Source organism: Alternaria hordeiaustralica (genome assembly GCF_023758085.1).
Source record: "Alternaria hordeiaustralica strain BMP 2776 chromosome Unknown scaffold_5, whole genome shotgun sequence".
NCBI classification, from domain to species: Eukaryota; Fungi; Ascomycota; class Dothideomycetes; order Pleosporales; family Pleosporaceae; genus Alternaria; species Alternaria hordeiaustralica.
Window position 1 is genome coordinate 86,743 of NW_026056777.1, and position 18,705 is coordinate 105,447.

Below are 18,705 nucleotides of genomic sequence, written 5' to 3' on the forward strand. Positions count from 1 at the left end.
CCTCTGGTCGCACAGTGTAACAGTCAAGCAACTGGACATTCATTCCAGCAGCTCCATTCCAGGCACCCTTTTTCGTTTCAGGCTGGGAAAAGCAACTTCGTTACTGCAACCAATCATTGCATCCTCCTCACAATGAAGAGCTCGTCTCTTTTGGCTTGCTTGTTCGCGGCCGGCGCACAGGCATGGATGCCCGCGGACCGCGATCTTGCTGCCTTCAACCGCACCACCGGCGACCTGAGCAAACGTGCCCCAGATCTTCCTAGTCCGAAGATTCGAGGAGTCAACCTCGGTGGATGGCTACTCTCGGAACCATGGATGATGAATCAAGAGTGGTCAGAGATGGGCTGCGGTGACTCCTGCTCCGAGTTTGACTGTGTCAACAAGCTTGGACAGTCTCAAGCGAATGATGCATTCGACGCTCATTACGCTCGCTGGATCACACCAAGCATGATTCAATCCATGCACGATGCTGGTTTGAACACAATTCGCATTCCGATTGGATATTGGAGTCTTCACAGCCTAGTGGATAGCAGCGAGCACTTCCCCGAGATGAATCTGAAGTATCTTGACGATATTATCGACAAGGCTGCAGGACTGGGCATGTTCGTCGTTATTGACCTCCACGGCGCTCCCGGTTCGCAAAAGGTCGGCGATGCATTTACTGGACAGGTAAGCCTTCAACACTCCAGTATTCCTCGACTCGACTCTAACATCCACCACAGTGTCTCCCTGAAGCGTATCTTCCAGGATTCTTTTCACAAGCCAACTACGACCGCGCAGCCAAGTGGCTTGAATGGATGACCAAGCGTATTCACAACACTCCTTCATACAAGGCCGCAGTCGGTATCATTGAAGTCGTGAACGAGCCGCAGACATCGCGTGATAAGGGCGGTATGCCCCAAGCCGAGAAAGACACTCTTACGCAAAAGTACTACCCACAAGCCCTCAAGGCTGTCCGAGACGCCGAGAACTCTCTTAAGATTCCCGACGACCAGCGTCTTCACGTCCAATTCATGGACTCTCTATGGGGCGCCGGCAACCCCAAATCCAACCTCCCATCAGACTCCAAGGTCATCTTTGACGATCACAACTACGTCGGCGGAGCTGTGACGGCGATCAATGCCGACGCCAAGCAGGGCGATTACATGTATTACACATGCCACACTGACAACCGCCTGACCGACGGCGACACCCCCAAGATCGTCCAAGAATGGAGTCTCACCGTCAACAACGAGTACAGCACCGAGTTTGACTGGAAGCTCGATTCCACAACACAATTCTACAAGGATTGGTTCATTGCCCAGCAGCGACTGTATGAGAAGACTGAGGGCTGGATCTTCTGGACGTGGAGGACACAGCTCAACGATCCACGATGGGACTACAGCTACCTGATCTACAAGAACTGGGTACCCACCTCCAAAGCAGGACTGGATGCTAGTGCCAACAAGGACGTCTGCGCGACGTGGAACCATAGGAGAAGGAGGACACGGGGCAGGCAGTAGGAGTGTCGTGGTGTCTACTCATGCTCGCGGCGCCGCGCATGAAGGGGTTTAGTAAATATTCTGTTGTCTTCTAGTGCTTGTTAGCCACACAGGCTACCGTTAGCAGGGATCCTTTCCGTGTAACGAAATCTTACATTTGTATCATACTTTACACAACAGTCCCGTCCTGTCTCCTATCATGATGCATTGCGCTTCTCGGCTGCATTTGCTAAAAGTGTCCACGCGAGCACAACTGCAGTGATCTTTCCCCTATCCTAACATATCGCCACAGAACGAAAGGTAAAGACTCTGTGCCAAGGTGATCGCGACTCCTGAAACCCAATGAACGAGCGGTGAGAGTCCATCGTGTGATCCATCATCGTGCGACGACCGGTCACGATCGACACACGATTTTATATCAGAGATCGAGTTCCTTCTTGTAGATCAGTGTGGTCAGGCGACTGAGGAGGTCGACGAGCCATTTTGATCGGGTTGCGTTAGCCGCGGCGGTCGAGTGCCGATGTTGACCGTTTTCAGAGGTCAGATGGTTATGTCAGCGAGTGTAACGGGAGAGGAACTACAAAGTACATGTAGGACAGACATCGGGAACAGGCGATGTAGGTCTAACGGAGTAAACGGAGATGAGGTTTGTCTTGGTAGGCCGTCTGGTGTTAGCGGTGACCACATTTGTGCTGTTAGCTGACATGAAATCTCGCTGTGAGAAAGTACCTTCTAATTCCGCTGGGTCTTGACAGGACGTGATCAATCGAACTTAAAGAGGCTGGTACAGCATTATGCACTTGTTCCACCTATCGTTTCAGAGGCGAAAGGGGTGAGCCTTAGTTTCGCGAAGCTCTTGTGGAAGGCGGTTGTGAACGTCTGTAACGATGAAACAATTCAATTCAATTCAACACTGCGTAGAGGAACCGCAGAGTTGCATCTAACACCGGACCCAGGCCATAGAGGCGGTATATCGTTCCAAACGCCTGTATTGCAAACCCAAAATGCAAAGATGGAAACGCCGAACTATTCCCGTAAACACCGGTCCGTGAGTGCGTACGCAATCCTAAAGTACAAAGAATTATGAGATATTAACAGGCCATGTCGGGCACGGTTCGTCGTTAGTCGTGACTTCAGAGGCGTCATAAACGCATGGGCAAAAGTATCAGAATATCTGAAAGACAGGGACGTCAGACTAGCTGACGCTCTGCGAAAGAGCTGAAGATAGATGAGACGCAAACTTGGCGTCAATGCCGTCTTCCTGTACGCCGAGGCCGAGGCCTATACCACTATCGTCATGGTTTGGCTCTTGTTGGGAAGTGTTCATGTCGTACTCGTACTGAAAGCTCATGTTGTATTGTGATGATGGTTGAGTAAATCGTCCAGCATTGACTGATGATCTTGCGTTAGTCAACTACCATGTGAGGCTAAGTTGTGAATGAATAAACTCACCTTCCTGATTTGACCCATTGTCCTGGATGGTGACATGGCTAGCGTTGGAGATGAAGGATTGATCTGGTCCAAAGTCGGCTTCCAGGCTGCTATACCTGCTCTCGTTGTTGCTGCCGCTGCCACCGTTCGTCATGGCCGCATTGAGGGATTCACCCATTACAGGCGAGTAGTTGGACGAGCTCCAGTCTGGGGGGGAATGACCTAGAAAACCACCTAGTGATGCTAACCATTGCGCCATCTCATCCACGAAGACCTTGGTGAGCCACCAACCTTGGAAACTGATTCCATTCTCGACGGTGATCTCGCGTATGGCGGCCGAACCAAGCGCACTGATGCAGTGCATGATCGTGCGAGCGTGTGCGCCAGGAAAGCGGGACGGCAATTGTGTCAAGAATGCTGCGATACGATCGATGACGGACTCTGAAGGATCTGCGGGTGGGTCGGGATATGCTGCGCGATGAATGGTACCGGAAGGCAATTGGATCTCTTGTGGTAGCGGGCCTAGCATCGAGCGGATCTCGGTAGTTAGGATGTTGTAAACCTCCTCGTGCGCACAGGAGGCGGGCAATTCGTTGGCAATGATGCGTTTGATGTTGACGTGCTCCAGCCAGTCAGCAAACATCTGGGTGCGATGGCTCTCTGCGGTGAGCATGACGGCTGCTGCGTGTGCAGCAGAATTCACACGAAGCATCTGTCGGAGAAGATGTGCGAACAATGTAGCGGGTTCCAGCTTTGCTTCGAGTACATGTATGGGCAGCGGCGCGAACTTTGCGGCAATATGTGCATGTAACGTCTTTGCAACGTTATCGAGGAATTTTAATACTGCCGGTGGCGCTACCTGAAGGGTGAGCTGGGAAACGTTGCGAATCATCTTCTGGTACATCATCCAGTCGCACTCCTTGATCCATGGAGCCAGTTCGGGCGAAGCGAACAACTTCTGCACTGGCACAGTTAATGTCCCGTGGAAAGTACCAAAGAGGCGGAAGAATTGCTTCTCCTTGCAGTATCGCACTGAGTCGACCAGCGAAACGACATGTGAGCGGTACATGGCGACGAGATTATCGGCGGAATCGGGATCGGTACGCGCTGGTAAGTAGGGTTTAATGTCTGGCAATTCGACTACGAAAGCATCTGGAGCTTCAAGGATATCTGGCGTTGGAAACTTGAGCTCGTGCTCGTACGACGTCTTGGTACGCGCGTGAGATGGGTAGAAATTGGACGAGTAGATGTCGGTGAACAAGACGCCGCGGGACGAGGCTGGAGTGTAGTAAGTGTTCTGCGGCTCCACGCGTGCCTCTCGTGGTGGAAAATGTGCGCTGTCTGCAGGTAACCGGGGGATAGCACTGAAGCTGTTAGCAATTGACACACCAAGTTGTGGAAGGCACATACTCAAGGTTGAGTCTTGGTGTTCCAGAAGCCTGACGCTTCATAGCATGATGGGCAGCAGGGCCGTTGCTGCCCCGACGTGCCTCTTCGCCACTGTCGTTGTCGTTGATGAGTTCGAGATCGACGTAATGGTACTTAGACTCTCCGCGAACACCGAGGCGTCTGGTCTGGATGCCGGGGAAAATGACGCGAACGAGCTTGCCGAAAGATGCTGGGTTCAGGGGGATAACGCGATCGGTGCCGCAGCGCTCTGCGTACTTGGAGTAGACGCGGTTGCGCGGCACTGACGTCTTCGCAACACGGCAGACAGACTGTAACCTGGGGCGCGTTAGCACTGTTCCTGCGTGGAGGCGAAGTACCTACCATAACATGGCGAACAGTTGTTTCGACTTCTCTGCCTTGGATGTTCTGTCATTCTGAATGACCTCAGCTGCGACCTCCTTGAGGTTGCGGCCTTCGTTCTGGTTGAGCAGCTGGCGCAATTCCTTGTCGTTGGTCGCGGCACCTGAGGTCGACGGCCTTTTTTTCTTGTCCTCCGTATCCATCGGCGGCGCCATGAAGCTGTGTTGTTGCGAATGTTGTGAATGTTGAGAGAGGGAGTTCTGATAGGCATGGTGATCGGGTTGTGCGGGCTGACCGTTCGGTTGAGGGTGAGACGCGGTTGGGTCGGCTGGGTAACCAAGATACTGCTGAACACTTTCTAGACTCATATTGATAAGCTGGTCCTGCGCGCTGACCTGTTGCGCGGCCTGGAGTAATGCAGGCTGTAGCGCTTCACTGGTAGTGAATGGAGCATGATACTGCGGCTGCTGGGGAAATTGGTTGGGCCGCGGTTGCTGCGGTTGTTGGAATTGCTCGAACGAATGCACGCTCGTCGTCGACGCGCGTGAAAGAGGACGATTGCTTCTCGTAGACATTGACGTATTCGATCGTGACCGGCGGATATCGGTCATGTTGCGGACGCCGGCTGGCAGATTTTCCGTATGTTTACACCAAAACAATGCGATGGCAACGGCGCTGAGGAGGCGGCAACACAGTCGGCAGAGTGTCTAAAGTACGCGACGGTAATCCCAAGAAGACCAAGGTGTCGTGAGTAGGCTGATGGCGCTGCTCGCGTGTAGCTCGAGTCGCAGCTGTTTTCGGGGCTGGCGGGTTTGTTTGTTTGGGCCAGGGACTAGCTCAACACGTTGTTCCGGCAGATAGGATGTCACCAACGTGGTAGAATGCTCCGCAGAAGAATATCCGGCTCCAACAAGGGTCGTAGGCGTCGTCGGTCGCCCTCGAGCGGGTTTGTTGTGGGATAGGAATTGGATGTTTACGCTTCCGTCTGAACTCGGTCACGCCTGCAGCAACGGAGACTGGCCGGCGCGCTTGGACCTCAACGGTCACGTGCAAGTCGTCATAATGCCCGTGCAATCGCACTACTCTCTAATTGCCAATGTAAAGGAAAAAGAGACAGGTGAATGCGACATTACCAACGCCCGGGATACGGCTTCGTCGAACGGCTGGACCGATGCACGCGATCTTGTCTCATCGGCATGCCATTGCTGCGTTCTGGCTGGCTCGTGAAAGGCGGTGACGTATTTAGCGATGACGAGCCCACTTCCTCCATCCCACAATCTCCAGGCTCCACGTTCCTGCTCCTCCCTACCTACTGAACACATTGCAGCCCCTCTGCTTCTTCAACCAAAACCCGTTGCATCCCACCCTTTCGCAACCCATCACACCCAACCTCCCAACAGCCCTCAACATGTCTGTCCAGGATAGAGCCCAGGCCCAGCTGTCGCAGCTCGACAAAGAGGTAAGCGCTCTCGCTTCTGCACAAGGCACAATTGTCAAAATACGCCTTGTCCCGACGATTCCGACAGGAAAAGCAATGGTTTTGATATGAAGCCACGTTTACTGACGATGTTGTGTTCCAGCTGTCCAAGTACCCCGCACTCAACAACTTTGAGAAGCAGACGTCGGTCCCCAAGGTCTACATGATCCTTGGTCTCGCTGGTCTCTACTTCTTCCTCATCTTCTTCAACATTGCCGGAGAGTTCCTCGTCAACATTGCTGGATTCATCATTCCCGGTTACTACTCGCTCGAGGCTCTCTTCAGCGCCAGCAAGGTCGATGACACCCAGTGGTTGACTGTATGTGTACCCCGCTTTCTTATCGCTGGCAAGACAGCTGGCCAAATTGTGTCCACCATAAACTTGGGATGGGGCTAATGTGATGCCGCAGTACTGGGTTACCTTTGCCTTCTTGACCGTCTTCGAGAGCGCTGTGAACGCCGTCTACTGGTTCCGTAAGTACAGCCAGATCGTCTGCATGATCCGCAACTGACGTCCGCAGCCTTCTACTACACCTTCAAGTTTGTCCTTATCCTCTGGATGTCTCTTCCCCAGACTGCGTATGTAGCAGCCCCGTCGCGCACATTAATGCAAGCTTACACTCCCTAGTGGTGCCCAGATCGTCTTCCGCTCATTCCTTCAGCCCGTCTTCTCGCGCTACTTCTCCGCGACAGGCTCCACCGCTGCCGACCTCCGTGCCAAGGCCGACTCAGCTGGCAAGCCTCATGCCTCGTAGAGCAGTCGCGAGCATAACACTCTTCTGGCAGTCGCACGGCTAGACGATAATGACAAGGACGAAGTTCGGGATATAACCTCTGCTGTGCATGAGAGACCCAGCTTCTCAAGGTGTGCGGCTGTTGCAGCTTGGAAACGCTGCATGGACAATGGTTTACGAGCTACGGATAGCGTTCATGACAGGGTTGACGTACGAAAGAAGAGGCAGGCATCCTTACGTTTCATGATCATTTGCCCATAAGGGAACCAATCGGGTAGGAAGTTGTGGTCTTTGGCAGTGGGTTTTGGTGAATCGCTTGCGAGCAATAATATGATGTACCGAGTCTGGGCGAGCCCTCTGGCTAGAACCAATTACATATTCATTACCATTTTCAATCAAGGTCTCATATTCATGTTTACGGAAAGGAACCTTCGGCGACTTTCCTGATGACTCAAGTACAAGAGTTGTCTAAAGAACCATACGCTATCATGGATGGATCTGAAGTTGCTGGCTATCCGTAGCGACTGGGATACCGTTGTGCTATCCTACTCAGCAACATTACATTGCCTACGATCCTTAGTGGTGGGATGTACATTGCGGTCAAACAACTAACGTTTGTCCCAGACGCACTCGGCTTTGGCAGCTAGATCGTGTACGGCATCCCCATACTCCTGTTCATCATGAGTCCAAGAAAAGTGCAGATTAACTCGTCTTAGATGTAAACAATAAGCCAGGTTGGATAACTTCATGCCTGTCATCACGGTGTTTGATTGTGTCGTCATAATATCTACCATCATTACACAGACTGCAACCGAACGGGCGCTAAGAAGGCATACATAGGTTTGTGAACCGCTTATTCAATGGCCTCAGGCATCGTGCCGCGCTGATGAGCCAAGATTACAGATTTCCTCAGACCTCGGGATTGTGGGGCCGGAAATTGGCTTGTTAGGTTGGCACCAATAAGACCCGAGTGGCTCTGATTATGTAATGACCTTAGCTCGCGACAGCCGCCTGGGTTCCATCAGGGGACTTGACCGCTCCTCCTGAGACACCTAACCGCCATCCATCCCGCAACCATTAGTGAGGATTCTACTGACGACTCGATGTCCGACGACTCAACTTCCGACAACTCAACTTCCGACGACTCAACTTCCGACGACTCGACTTCCAACAACTCGAATTCCGACAACGACTCAAACTCTAGAACCACCACTGTTGCGATCCGTTCTAGGACTGCTGCCATAAGTTCTAAGAACGCTGCAATCCGTTACAGGGCTGCTGCAATCCGTTCCAGGACTGCTGCATCCGTTTCTAGGAATGATGCATCTTTTTCTTGGGGTGCTACATCTCTTTCTTGGAGAGATGCATCCCTTTTTAGGACTGAAGCATCCCTCTCTTGGGATGATGTAATCCGTTCTGGGACCACTGTAATTAGTTCCAGGACTGCTGCAATCCGTTCTGAGACTGCTGTAATCCGTTCTGAGACTGATGCAATCCGTTCTGAGGCTCATGCAATCTGGTCTGAAGCCATGCGCGATACACCTTCAACATCGTCCGACTCTGAGGAAGAACACTCCGATACCTGCAACAGCGACGACATGAACGAAGACACACGGGAGTACTACGAAGAACTTGCGCTAAATCCACGTCGGCCCCGGTCATTTGACCGCTTCCTCGATCTACCAAAGGAGCTGCGTCTTATGATCTACGAATATGCGGCAGATTGCCAACGTCGCTTTCGATTCGTGAATCGATACGTTGCCATCACGAACTACGAATCCATAACGCCCATTCATCTCACGTGTCGAGCAATTTGTGCGGAGGCTGCACATCTGATGAAATCTATCGTTGAAGCACAGCGAGTCCCGCAAGCAATGCGAGTCCCCCGTATCATCGTTAATGAACGGTCATGGGATAAAATGGACGGTAACAGTGAGGTTATCAGCAAAATTTGCAGAGTGTGCGAAGAAGCCAGATCAAAGAAAGTCAGCGTAAAGAAGGTGGACAAAATCATGCGGAAATCGGATGCAGACCAATATGGCAAAACGGGTTGGCCATACCACCAATACTCCGAGCGAGCATGCGAGGTCATTGCCAACTTTGCCAACTCCGCGGCCATGTATTTCGCTCGGCACGATCCTGAGAAGGCTCCTTCGTTATCTTTTCCCCGATTGTCCAACGATGCTATCGTAGTGTATGTCGCGTTGGTAGATGCTCCGATTGAAGAAACTCCGTTCTTCCGGAGTTTCTTCAAAGACGTAGGAGTTGAAATGCAACAGCATGTCGGTCCTTGTATGGACTCTACCGAGGACATCCACGAAGAATACTCTGTCATTGGAGAGGAAAATGATTACGATGGCAAGCACAGCGTCGTCCTGTACGATGTAAGGCGGGAGCCACGAGAATGGGAAGAGGGAGAACCTCCTGTTGAAGTCTACTACGAGGGTGTTATTGATGAAGAAGCTTGGGAGCGGGACTGGACATAATGCGCTAGGGAACTATGGAAAGGATCTATTACAGTACGGATGTTGAGAAGGGGGTGTGAAAAGGTTGAAGAGCGTTCAAGGTGCTCGTGATACGCTTTCAATCGGGACGGACATGGGTGGCACAAATTTGCTCGTGTTTCTTTCAAGGTTATGCTTTGTTGGTATTATATTTTCTCCTCCAGAAAGATGCGAACGAAACCCACCCTAGGGCATTAATAAAACTTTTGAAGATGTCATCTCTTCTTTTCCCACAGAATTCAATTTGCTCGCTTATCAGTGTCTGTGCTAGATTGCCTTGCTAGGATTAGGCTCCGGAAGCTTTTCAAGCCATTTAGCGTAATAAGTGGTCTCTCCTAGACCATGTTCACTGACGTCTTCCGGGATTGTGATACCCTTTGCACGATAAAGTTTCCCGACTGTTGGTATTGGCGCGCCTTCTAACAATTTGGCGTACACAGGAAATCGTGCATCACGATCAACCTCAAGGTACGTGACTAAGACGGACTCGAACAAAGGCTTGATGCAAGTATAGGTGACGCGGCCCTCAAACTTCCAGCAGATGCCAGTCTTCAGACTAGCAGGTTCTGGATTCCTCGCCAGTTCGATGCTCTTGATGTCGTGGATGCTGCTGTAGAGACCGGGACTGCAGAACTTGCCGATGACTTTATACGTTTTATAGAGCATATCTGGCAATTCCTCGTACAAGGGCGCAGTAGCTGAAGAGATGAAGTGGCATTTGATGGTTTCGCTCCGGGGAAAGCCACATGGCAGTATCGTGAAAGTCATCAGGCCGTCTTCGCCTTCGTCGGCCCAACATTGCTCTACTCTGACGATGGTGCCGGTGAACATTATCGTGGTCGGCAGTGAGCCTCCTATGTTGACTTGCTCAAACTCAGGGCCCACGTTCTGTGCGATTACCCTGTCCCATTTTGTGATATTCCAAAGGTTCCCGTGATCATCTTGTCCCTCTACCAAGAGAGCGTCCGCGATGTCATGGGGATGAATCCCCCTCTTCCGCATGGCTTCGCGCAGGGAACTAGACTGCGAGTTGAGAAAGTCTTTCGATAAAGCTCTAAAGCCACCGGCTAGGTCGCTCCTCGTTTCCATCATGTCTTCATTGTTCAAACACCAGAGCAAATAGCTGGGGCTGGTGTCTGCGACTTGTTTGATGGTCTCGCAAGCACACTGAGGCGATAGCTACAACGACAGCACGAAGCATCATCGATTACAGCGCGGGATTTCCATTCGAAGTGTCGCACATTGAGGGACGACATGCAATTTACGAGTGGAAGGTAGGTGACGCAGGTAGAATGGTAATCACCGTGACACGTTCAGGGATCCTTGCAGCACACGCTCGGGCCATGTCAGCCCCCACTTTCAAACGGCTGTCACAGCCGTGCACATGGGAGGACGACTAGTCTCATTCTCCGCATGCGACCCTCTCGAGGTCAAATCGTGTCGCGGTAGTGTCTTCAAGTGTTGACCAAAAGCTCCTTGGCGACTTCGTTTTCCATTTGCTTTCTCCAGGGCGTATCACTGTTTGTGGTTTAGCCACGCGTCGTGCAGGTGCTCTACATCGCCGACGCGTTGCGCGTAACTTCGAGCCGCGTACCCTTACTTAAGTTGCGGCACAATTTCATATGCATACCGTGTTATGCGATCGAGATTCCCTCGCTTGTAGCGCTTGACTATTCTTCTCCAGGTCCGAACTTAATGCTGCAAAATTCTCCTCTTGCCTTTCTGCGATCTCGTATTCAAGCGAACGACTTCTTCTGATACCCACGATGAGCTCCGGCGTCAAGCGACAGCGACAACCAGCCGCATCCTCCAATGCCGAGTCCTCAAAGAAGCGACGTACCCAGACGCGCGCAGCACCCAAGAGCCGCGGCCCCTACCGTTTCACCTTCGGTAAATTTAAAGGCAAGACAATACAAGAAGCATACGATGAAGACTATGATTATATCGAAGACTTCATCGTCTTCAAGGGGATGATAGGTCGGAACGATATACTTAAGAACAATCCTGCCCTGAGAGCTGGTCTGCGCGACCTACCGAAATCCTGGTTGGAACGAAACTCAAGCTTAGAACGACTTCTGGACAACGACCAGCCAGGTGGTCCCAGTATATACGAATACGAGGCCATGGTTCCGAATCAAGGCATGATCAAGATGAACGAACGGAGCAGCAGCTGCAGGTTCTGGGAAGCGACCGATCGGGCCGTTGTCAGCGCGTCTCATCAAAACGCACCTACTGTCAAACTGGAAGACTTCGCAGAGGCGCTGGACGATTCTCATTTCACCAAGAGACTAAGTCCGATACACATAGCATTCACTGCCACGGTCATACGCGTCGAGCGGAATTTTACAGACTTCGGAATGGGTGGCTCGGACTTCGATCCTTTTAAGATACTGCCATGTGGTTGGCCGTGGGAATCTCCTCTGAGCACTGAAGTCTACGTTACAATTACTGGTCAGGACACGGTGTGGGCAGAGAATCTGAAGCCTCTGGTATACGGGCACTATCGCTTCAGTGGAAGTCTTGCTACCGGGTCTTCCCCTCTGACGGGCTGGCCTAAGAGTCTCGACGTTCTCAAGGATCCGGAGACTGTCGAACCGAGCAGCGGGTGCTGCTTTCGAATTGCTGGTAGAGTCAAAAAGGTGGATGGTAGGAGTGTCAAAGTGAGCGTCAAGAGGGAGAAGGCTCGTTATGCGGATGGCTGGGAGAAGGATGTCACTGTGGAACTGTCGGAAGGTGTCCAGGAGCCTGAACTTGACGCGTCATATGTATTCAACGGCCATCTCGAGCCATTCACCAAGGTGTTTAAGGATATCAAGTTCATCGCAGAGACTTGTAACAGGACCGGAAAAACTCCATCTTAAGCATATATTCAAAAGCGTCACCGCAGGTGCAATCAGCTGAACGCACAAATGGCTTGTGGCCGTATTTGCGGTGCAATACTAAGTGCATTTTTGCACAAGATCTAGTCTCTACATTATAACAATCTGCTTCACCTTCCCCTCCTCCTGAACCTTCATGCTATGACGTTTGATGTTTAGACGGCAGAACGGTCAGTCCCTCCACTCCAACAGCAACTTTTCCTCTTCGCCAAAATCTCCATCTTTCTCAACAATACCCAGATCCTCCAGCTCGCGCTCAAAGTTCTTGGGCTTGTACTCCTTCCCCGCCAACTCTGCGACTTGCTTAGCCAGTGCATTGCGTTCGTCTCTCATCTCCGCAAAGAGCAGAAACCAGGGGGTTTCGGGGCTGAGTCCCTCACACTGCAGCCGGCTTCCTTTCCCAGCCCCCGTTTCACATCTGAGCGTTGTCGTTCGCCAAGTCCACCGACATGTCGTGCATCTCCAGTATTTCCACTTCTTGGGCCGGTCACATGTGGTACATTTTTGGTCATGAGGCCCCATATAAGTCGTCTCTACTTTATCTTCTTTAAATAGGGCTGGACAGTCGACACAATCGAAAGCTTCATCTTTTGAAATCGGGTCTCCGATATTGGATCTCGGTGACTGTGGCGATCGGTATCTCTCTCGTGAGGACGGTGGATGATCTTCGGACGAGGGCGGTGAATATCTGTATCGTGGGGACGTTGAATATCTTTCTTGTGATCGCATCCGGCTTGCTTCTCGTGAAGGGGAGGAATATCTCCCTTGTCGATGCGGTAGATATTCTCCGGGTGGAGGCGATCGCAACAATCTTGGTCTTTCATTCCAGCGATCCTCCTGATATTCTGGTTCACTGTAGCGGGCCATTGAAAGAGTAGATTGCGTGATACCAAATGAGGATATTGCACCAATGAGCTTGGTGCGGTGGATGTGTGTAGGATACCAATCAGAAGACCAATCCGGCAGACAATTTATATTACCAATATGTGTCAACGAAGCTGTCATAAGAGAAAGGAATGGAGTGAGACACGTCTGTGGCAGAGACTGACTCTTTTACTGGCTCTAGACGGGGACCCAATGACTCTGAGTCAGAAAAGTTACGTTGAACAAAACCATTTCACCGTAACCTGTTGGCGTTTCCTGTCACGAAGAGTAAGTCTGAAGACTCAATTCATTTTGCATGTCAGTGCGGCATGACGCAGTGGAGGTAAACGAATCATCATGAAATCGAGCGCCTTATAAAGCCAATGGTTACAGGGAGGTGGAGGCACTGCTGAACTCCATCGTCTGTCCTTACGCAACCCAACCAATGCCGCAAAACCAACGAGTCTGACGCCACAGAAATTACCATGTACGATACAGGAAAAACATGTTCTCCTTTCCAGCTCTTAGACAGTGCCCGCAATACTCAAGTCCCGAATCTCCTGCAGCACCTCTTCCACCCGCGCATCCAGCTCGCCCTGTGCATACTGATCTCTTGTGTTCGCATCCAGATACTGCTGCACTTGCGCCATTCTTGAGTACGCTTCCGCACAGAACCTCAACTGAATCTTGACCAGCGCCTCGAAACTGGGGTCTAGGTATGGTACTCGCAGGTCGATGAGCTGGGGCAGCTCAGTTGTGAGGGTATCGTTGAGTTGATCGTACGCGGCCTTGGCGAGTTGTTCGTCCTTCTCAGCGCGCGGTAGCTTGGTGACATCCTTGTCAGGCTTGTCGGTGAGCTTCCGGACTTGCGCGCGCATGCGGTCGTAGTCCATCTGCTTGTGTTCGCGCTTTGTGATGCAGGCGTTGATGTCGGGGAAGTAGGAGCAGAATCGCTGGATGGGGTCTAGGACGGTTGTTCGGTAGGGGCCGTCGAGGGCTTTTATCGTCTCGGCGTCTAGGTCGGTAACGGCTTGCTTGTAGGAGCGCGATACGCCGTCTTTGGTGCCCGCGTCGCCGTAGAAGGCGTCGATGGTTTCGGCGATGCGCATTTGTGAGGCGGTCATGGCGCGCAGAGAGTCGAGGTAGCCTTTTGCTTCCTTTTGCAGCTTGTTCGCGGCGGTCTCCATAGTACGGTACCGGCTGGCGTCATGTTAGTCGTGGTATTACGGTGGGATGCCTTATTCTTGTATGAAGTATGCATCTGGTGTGCTGGAGAGCGTACCGCTGCTCAGTCTCGAAGTCGCGGTCATTTGTGCGCTCGACTTGGCCAGTCTTCATAAGAACCTGCGTCGTCGCGCGATTGACGCCTTTCTTGAACCCTGCGTCTGGTGAGCCGGCGGCTTCCTGGATGATCGTCGAGGGGCTCCTTACCGGTCCAAGACATGATTGCGCTGTAGTCCCTCTACTTCCGGGCGACGGTATGTATAGTGAGGTGAGTGAGGTCTGGGATCGTGGGTGGTAGTCGTGGTGTTGCGGGGAGAGTAGCGTGAATGGAGAAGGAGGCCGTGGTTGGGCGCAGTCGAGTGGTTGTTGGCGGGCGGCAGTGCCACAATGACGACGCTACAAGACCCCGGCCGCGCTTTCTGGTGGCTGAGCAACCGCGATTCCGATTTTGATACAACGACCTGACTTCAATGTTTTCACTTCGACCGCTGCAGCGTGCAGCGCCCTCACCTTTTCGTGTATGCTCAGGCTGCCTGCGCAAGTACTCCATCGCCTCGCCAGCGAGACAGAATGCCGGCAAGAACCAGAAGCAGGTGATATTCTCGGGGATCCAGCCCACCGGCGTACCGCATCTTGGAAACTATCTCGGCGCACTGCGGCAATGGGTCAAGCTGCAAGATGAGGCATCTCTGGATACAACGCTTCTTTTCTCAATAGTCGATTTGCACGCGATTACGATAAAACAAGATCCGAGCGAATTGGCAAGATGGCGGAAAGAGATGCTGGCTAGTTTGCTGGCAGTAGGACTTGATCCGAAGAGATGTATCATCTTTGCGCAAAGTAGCGTGAAGCAGCATGCAGAGTTGATGTGGATCCTAAGTTGTGGTGCAAGCATGGGTTATTTGGGACGGATGACCCAGTGGAAGGTATACAACCGCGAAAGTAGACCTAGGAGGCATGATGTTGACACTGTCTTAGAGCAAGCTCTCCCTCCCATCCAATGCATCCCCTCTCGATCCCTCCAACAACAAAGACGCCCTCAAACTCGGTCTCTTCTCGTACCCGGTCCTGCAAGCCGCCGACATCCTCCTCTACAACACGACCCACGTTCCAGTCGGTGAAGACCAAGCACAGCATCTCGAGTTCACGCGCGAGCTGGCCAGTGGCTTTAACCACGTCTATTCGGAGTCAGACTCTCTCTTGACTGTTCCACAAACACTTCTGAGTCCCGCCAAACGAGTCATGAGCCTGACTGAGCCCACAAAAAAGATGAGCAAGAGCTACCCGAAACCGAAGAGTCGCATTTTGATAACAGACTCAAAAGAGGAAATACATGCCAAGTTGAAGACGGCACTGACAGACTCCATAGAGGGAGTGAGTTATGACCGCGAAACCAGACCGGGTGTGTCAAACCTAGTGGATTTGATGTATCATTTCGATGAGTCGCTCGCTGTGTCGCCGGAAGATCTAGCGAATGACTTGAAAAGTCTGAGCATGCGCGCTCTGAAGGAGAAGGTCGCCGATACCGTTGATCTCGGCATCAAGGATACAAGAGAATGTTACCAGGAATTGATGAGTGGAGATCAGAAGGAGCTTATAGGGCATGCAGAAGAAGGAGCGCAAAGAGCAGAGAGAATCGCCGAGAGCACTATGGAGAGAGTCAGGAATGCCATGGGCATCGGGTGGTGAGCCATCGAGTGTTTATTCCATGAAATGACTGTCAGACTGGAGAGTCCAGTGTATGCTACGATGTCTTCAAAGGGTGACACAACCCACGCACCGTCTTCCAGAAGCCTGGGCATGTCATGATGGTCACTGTACAACATCCCACGGACCAATACAAGTTCGAGTCATCGCTAGTATATATGCCTATGCAGCAACTTCTTCATCGGTTCTGCATACCTCTACATTCATACTGCGCTCTACAAGCACCGTTCCCACCAGTTGATACACCAATCATCGAACATAAAATCAAACCCGAGTTCTCACATCTACACCTCTAGAGTACAGTCCATCTGTACCGACGTCTTCCCCAGTGACTCCACCACAAGTCACCCACAGACACTGCATCAAGATGCCAGATGGAACATCAGTGTCGGAACACAAAACATATCTTCTTGTACCACCAGCAAGTACATCCCCCGCTGATATCATCACTACCGCCAAGAACGTCCGCGACCACTTGAGCGAGAATCCGCCGCCCGACGAAGGCCTCAGATCACGACTCAGTGAAGAGGGCTGGGTTCCCGGAGAAAATACTACCGAAAAGACGTGGTCTTGCCGTTCGTGTGATAAGTTGGGAACTGATAAGGATGCTTTATGTCCAGACTCGCTTTGCAAGGGCGTCAACAAAGCTCACATCACTGAGCACTTACAGAAGTCGGGGTTTAGTTACTTTAGAGTCGACATTAGGGACTGGCCTGCGGTGCTTGAGAAGGTCAGTAAGGATAAGATAGATTTTCAGGATTCATAGAAGGGAAGCAATTGACATTGGGGTCAATAGATGCCTTGTACTCTACCGGAGGCCTGCGAATGGATGAAGTGGAGCAGTTAACCTTTTAATGTACACTGGTATTGCGTCAACTCAAGTGTGTGCATCGCGCAAGAGAGATTGCAAATGCCAATGTGTATGTAATTCATGCATTCCCTAGTCTACGGCCATTCATACGCAGCCACTGCGCCGCCAATTGCAAGCCCAAAGTAGCCATGCCACGCATGATGAAAAGATGATTCAAGAACTCCGTTCCTATGCAGTGTAGATGCCGTCCTAACCGTGACCGAACCCTAGGCGTGAAAGCCCGTTGCAGGCGTAACGCCATGAATACCATGCCGAAACCGAACGCCGCGCTTATGATGAAGACGTGGAAGAAAACCGAGGAATGGAAAGTTGGGCAAGGGGGTGAGAGGGCGATGCGCAGTTCCTAGTGCGCGAGTGTCCACCATATCGTTGGACGGGGGTGAGGGGGAAATGGAGTAGGGGCTGTCGGATCGGATGATGACCAAGAGAGGAGTGTTGAGGTAGGTGATACTGTCGGTGAAGGGACAAGGATAAGGGTGTCAGAACCCGAATCGTCTTCAGACGCTGGGGACCCACCCTTAAGTAGCCCTGGCATGCGGATGTGAGACATTCGCATGATGAGGGGCTCAGAGTTGCAGTCCATGGGCAACGTCTAGCGCTTCATGGGGGTATCGGCGTCCTCATCATCTTCAGCATCATCGTCATCGCCTTCGAAGTCGGAATCCATTTCTTGGTCCTCGTCCGGGTCGCTCTCGCTGCCACCAAAGTCCAGGCTCTCGGCATCGCTGTCTTCCCAGCTCATGTCAAACTCGCCCTCGTCCTTCTCTTTCTTCCACGCTGTCTCGTGCGTTGGCATGACAAAGTCCGTGGGGATGTCTGCCTTTGACAGCTCGAGATCCTTCTTGACCATCTCTTTGTACTGCTCGGGCTTGTTGCGCAGCATGACTCCCGCATCGACGTTAGCGGGTGAGGAAACCTCGGCATCGTCAAGCAGAGAGAGTATGGATATCAGGACCGTCTCGACACGCTGCACGGGTGACCAGCGCTCGGCGGCAGTCTCGCCGGACATCTCGTCATCGCCGGGTGGGTGGAGGATGGAGATACATAGGCGGCCGTCGGGGTAAATGTTGGGGTGGTAGAGCGGGCGGATGAACTTGAAATCTGGTAAACTGTTAGCTCCTGCCCTGCGCTTCGCGACTCCTTCCATCCCTGGAACCGCGTATTGGCAGTGACGTACCTGGCGGGCTATGCGGGTAGTTGCGAGGGAAGGTCATCTTGGCCTTGAAGTAGCCGCCGTAGTACATGGACTCTTCGTTCATGACTATCAGGGCGACACTCCACTCAAAGACGTTCTCGTTGATGAGCTGTGACGTGGTTAGCTCGGTGCTCCTGCATCGCCACTAGGACTGTGACTCTGGAGGGAATGTCACCAAGACGCACCTCGATGTTTGTCCACTTCTCCTTGCTGAGCTGCTTGAACTCGTTCATGAGTATCCGCTGCGCCATTTCCGCCATGTTGCCTTCTCGGTCCGGGGTCCTTGCTGAGGCGTGTAGTGTTCGTGGGGGTGCAGGAACAGTACTGTATTCGCCGAGGCGGTCGGTTGGGTGTTGTCTACGTGTAAAAGTGAGAGTGTGGGTAGAGAGAACGTCCTGGTGGTTTGTGCAAGGAGTGAGAGAGCGGCGGAAGGGCGAGAGTTTGTACTTAAGGGAGTCGGTCGGCTGAGGCGCTGCATGATCGAATGCTCTCGCCGAAACAAGGATCACTTAGTCCGCCCCTCGGCAGGAGCCTAAGTCACCGCTTCCGAACTCGCGGACAACGAGTGGAACCTTCCTTACTTGGTCCT

General features: G+C 52.2%; 10 protein-coding genes across 10 annotated transcripts; 5 read left to right on the forward strand and 5 right to left on the reverse strand.

Moving 5' to 3' along the window:
* Positions 1-132: 132 nt before the first annotated feature.
* On the forward strand, positions 133-1,502 carry J4E84_003370 (uncharacterized protein; the record flags this gene model as incomplete). The annotated part of the gene is made up of 2 exons (XM_049385982.1): positions 133-669; positions 723-1,502. 2 exons carry the CDS (start codon positions 133-135, stop codon positions 1,500-1,502), a joined length of 1,317 nt encoding a protein of 438 aa, XP_049245831.1.
* A 1,174-nt stretch (positions 1,503-2,676) lies between these two features.
* Positions 2,677-5,029, reverse strand: J4E84_003371 (uncharacterized protein; the record flags this gene model as incomplete). Its single annotated transcript, XM_049385983.1, has 4 exons — positions 2,677-2,873; positions 2,934-4,276; positions 4,323-4,637; positions 4,683-5,029. The coding sequence occupies 4 exons, from the start codon at positions 5,027-5,029 to the stop codon at positions 2,677-2,679; spliced, it is 2,202 nt and encodes a 733-aa protein (XP_049245832.1).
* A 1,040-nt stretch (positions 5,030-6,069) lies between these two features.
* On the forward strand, positions 6,070-6,893 carry YOP1 (ER membrane protein DP1/Yop1; the record flags this gene model as incomplete). The annotated part of the gene is made up of 5 exons (XM_049385984.1): positions 6,070-6,120; positions 6,242-6,457; positions 6,549-6,612; positions 6,660-6,717; positions 6,767-6,893. 5 exons carry the CDS (start codon positions 6,070-6,072, stop codon positions 6,891-6,893), a joined length of 516 nt encoding a protein of 171 aa, XP_049245833.1.
* Positions 6,894-8,470: 1,577 nt separating this feature from the next.
* Positions 8,471-9,358, forward strand: J4E84_003373 (uncharacterized protein; the record flags this gene model as incomplete). The annotated part of the gene is made up of 1 exon (XM_049385985.1): positions 8,471-9,358. One exon carries the CDS (start codon positions 8,471-8,473, stop codon positions 9,356-9,358), a length of 888 nt encoding a protein of 295 aa, XP_049245834.1.
* Positions 9,359-9,643: 285 nt separating this feature from the next.
* J4E84_003374 (uncharacterized protein) lies at positions 9,644-10,465 on the reverse strand (the record flags this gene model as incomplete). Its single annotated transcript, XM_049385986.1, has 1 exon — positions 9,644-10,465. One exon carries the CDS (start codon positions 10,463-10,465, stop codon positions 9,644-9,646), a length of 822 nt encoding a protein of 273 aa, XP_049245835.1.
* Positions 10,466-11,142: 677 nt separating this feature from the next.
* On the forward strand, positions 11,143-12,237 carry J4E84_003375 (uncharacterized protein; the record flags this gene model as incomplete). The annotated part of the gene is made up of 1 exon (XM_049385987.1): positions 11,143-12,237. The coding sequence occupies one exon, from the start codon at positions 11,143-11,145 to the stop codon at positions 12,235-12,237; it is 1,095 nt and encodes a 364-aa protein (XP_049245836.1).
* A 108-nt stretch (positions 12,238-12,345) lies between these two features.
* J4E84_003376 (uncharacterized protein) lies at positions 12,346-12,588 on the reverse strand (the record flags this gene model as incomplete). Its single annotated transcript, XM_049385988.1, has 2 exons — positions 12,346-12,394; positions 12,440-12,588. The coding sequence occupies 2 exons, from the start codon at positions 12,586-12,588 to the stop codon at positions 12,346-12,348; spliced, it is 198 nt and encodes a 65-aa protein (XP_049245837.1).
* Positions 12,589-13,643: 1,055 nt separating this feature from the next.
* On the reverse strand, positions 13,644-14,563 carry HOB3 (BAR adaptor protein Hob3; the record flags this gene model as incomplete). Its single annotated transcript, XM_049385989.1, has 3 exons — positions 13,644-14,319; positions 14,402-14,498; positions 14,551-14,563. The coding sequence occupies 3 exons, from the start codon at positions 14,561-14,563 to the stop codon at positions 13,644-13,646; spliced, it is 786 nt and encodes a 261-aa protein (XP_049245838.1).
* A 250-nt stretch (positions 14,564-14,813) lies between these two features.
* Positions 14,814-16,032, forward strand: J4E84_003378 (uncharacterized protein; the record flags this gene model as incomplete). Its single annotated transcript, XM_049385990.1, has 2 exons — positions 14,814-15,269; positions 15,322-16,032. The coding sequence occupies 2 exons, from the start codon at positions 14,814-14,816 to the stop codon at positions 16,030-16,032; spliced, it is 1,167 nt and encodes a 388-aa protein (XP_049245839.1).
* Positions 16,033-17,513: 1,481 nt separating this feature from the next.
* On the reverse strand, positions 17,514-18,376 carry J4E84_003379 (uncharacterized protein; the record flags this gene model as incomplete). Its single annotated transcript, XM_049385991.1, has 3 exons — positions 17,514-18,022; positions 18,099-18,225; positions 18,302-18,376. 3 exons carry the CDS (start codon positions 18,374-18,376, stop codon positions 17,514-17,516), a joined length of 711 nt encoding a protein of 236 aa, XP_049245840.1.
* Between the last annotated feature and the right edge of the window lie 329 nt (positions 18,377-18,705).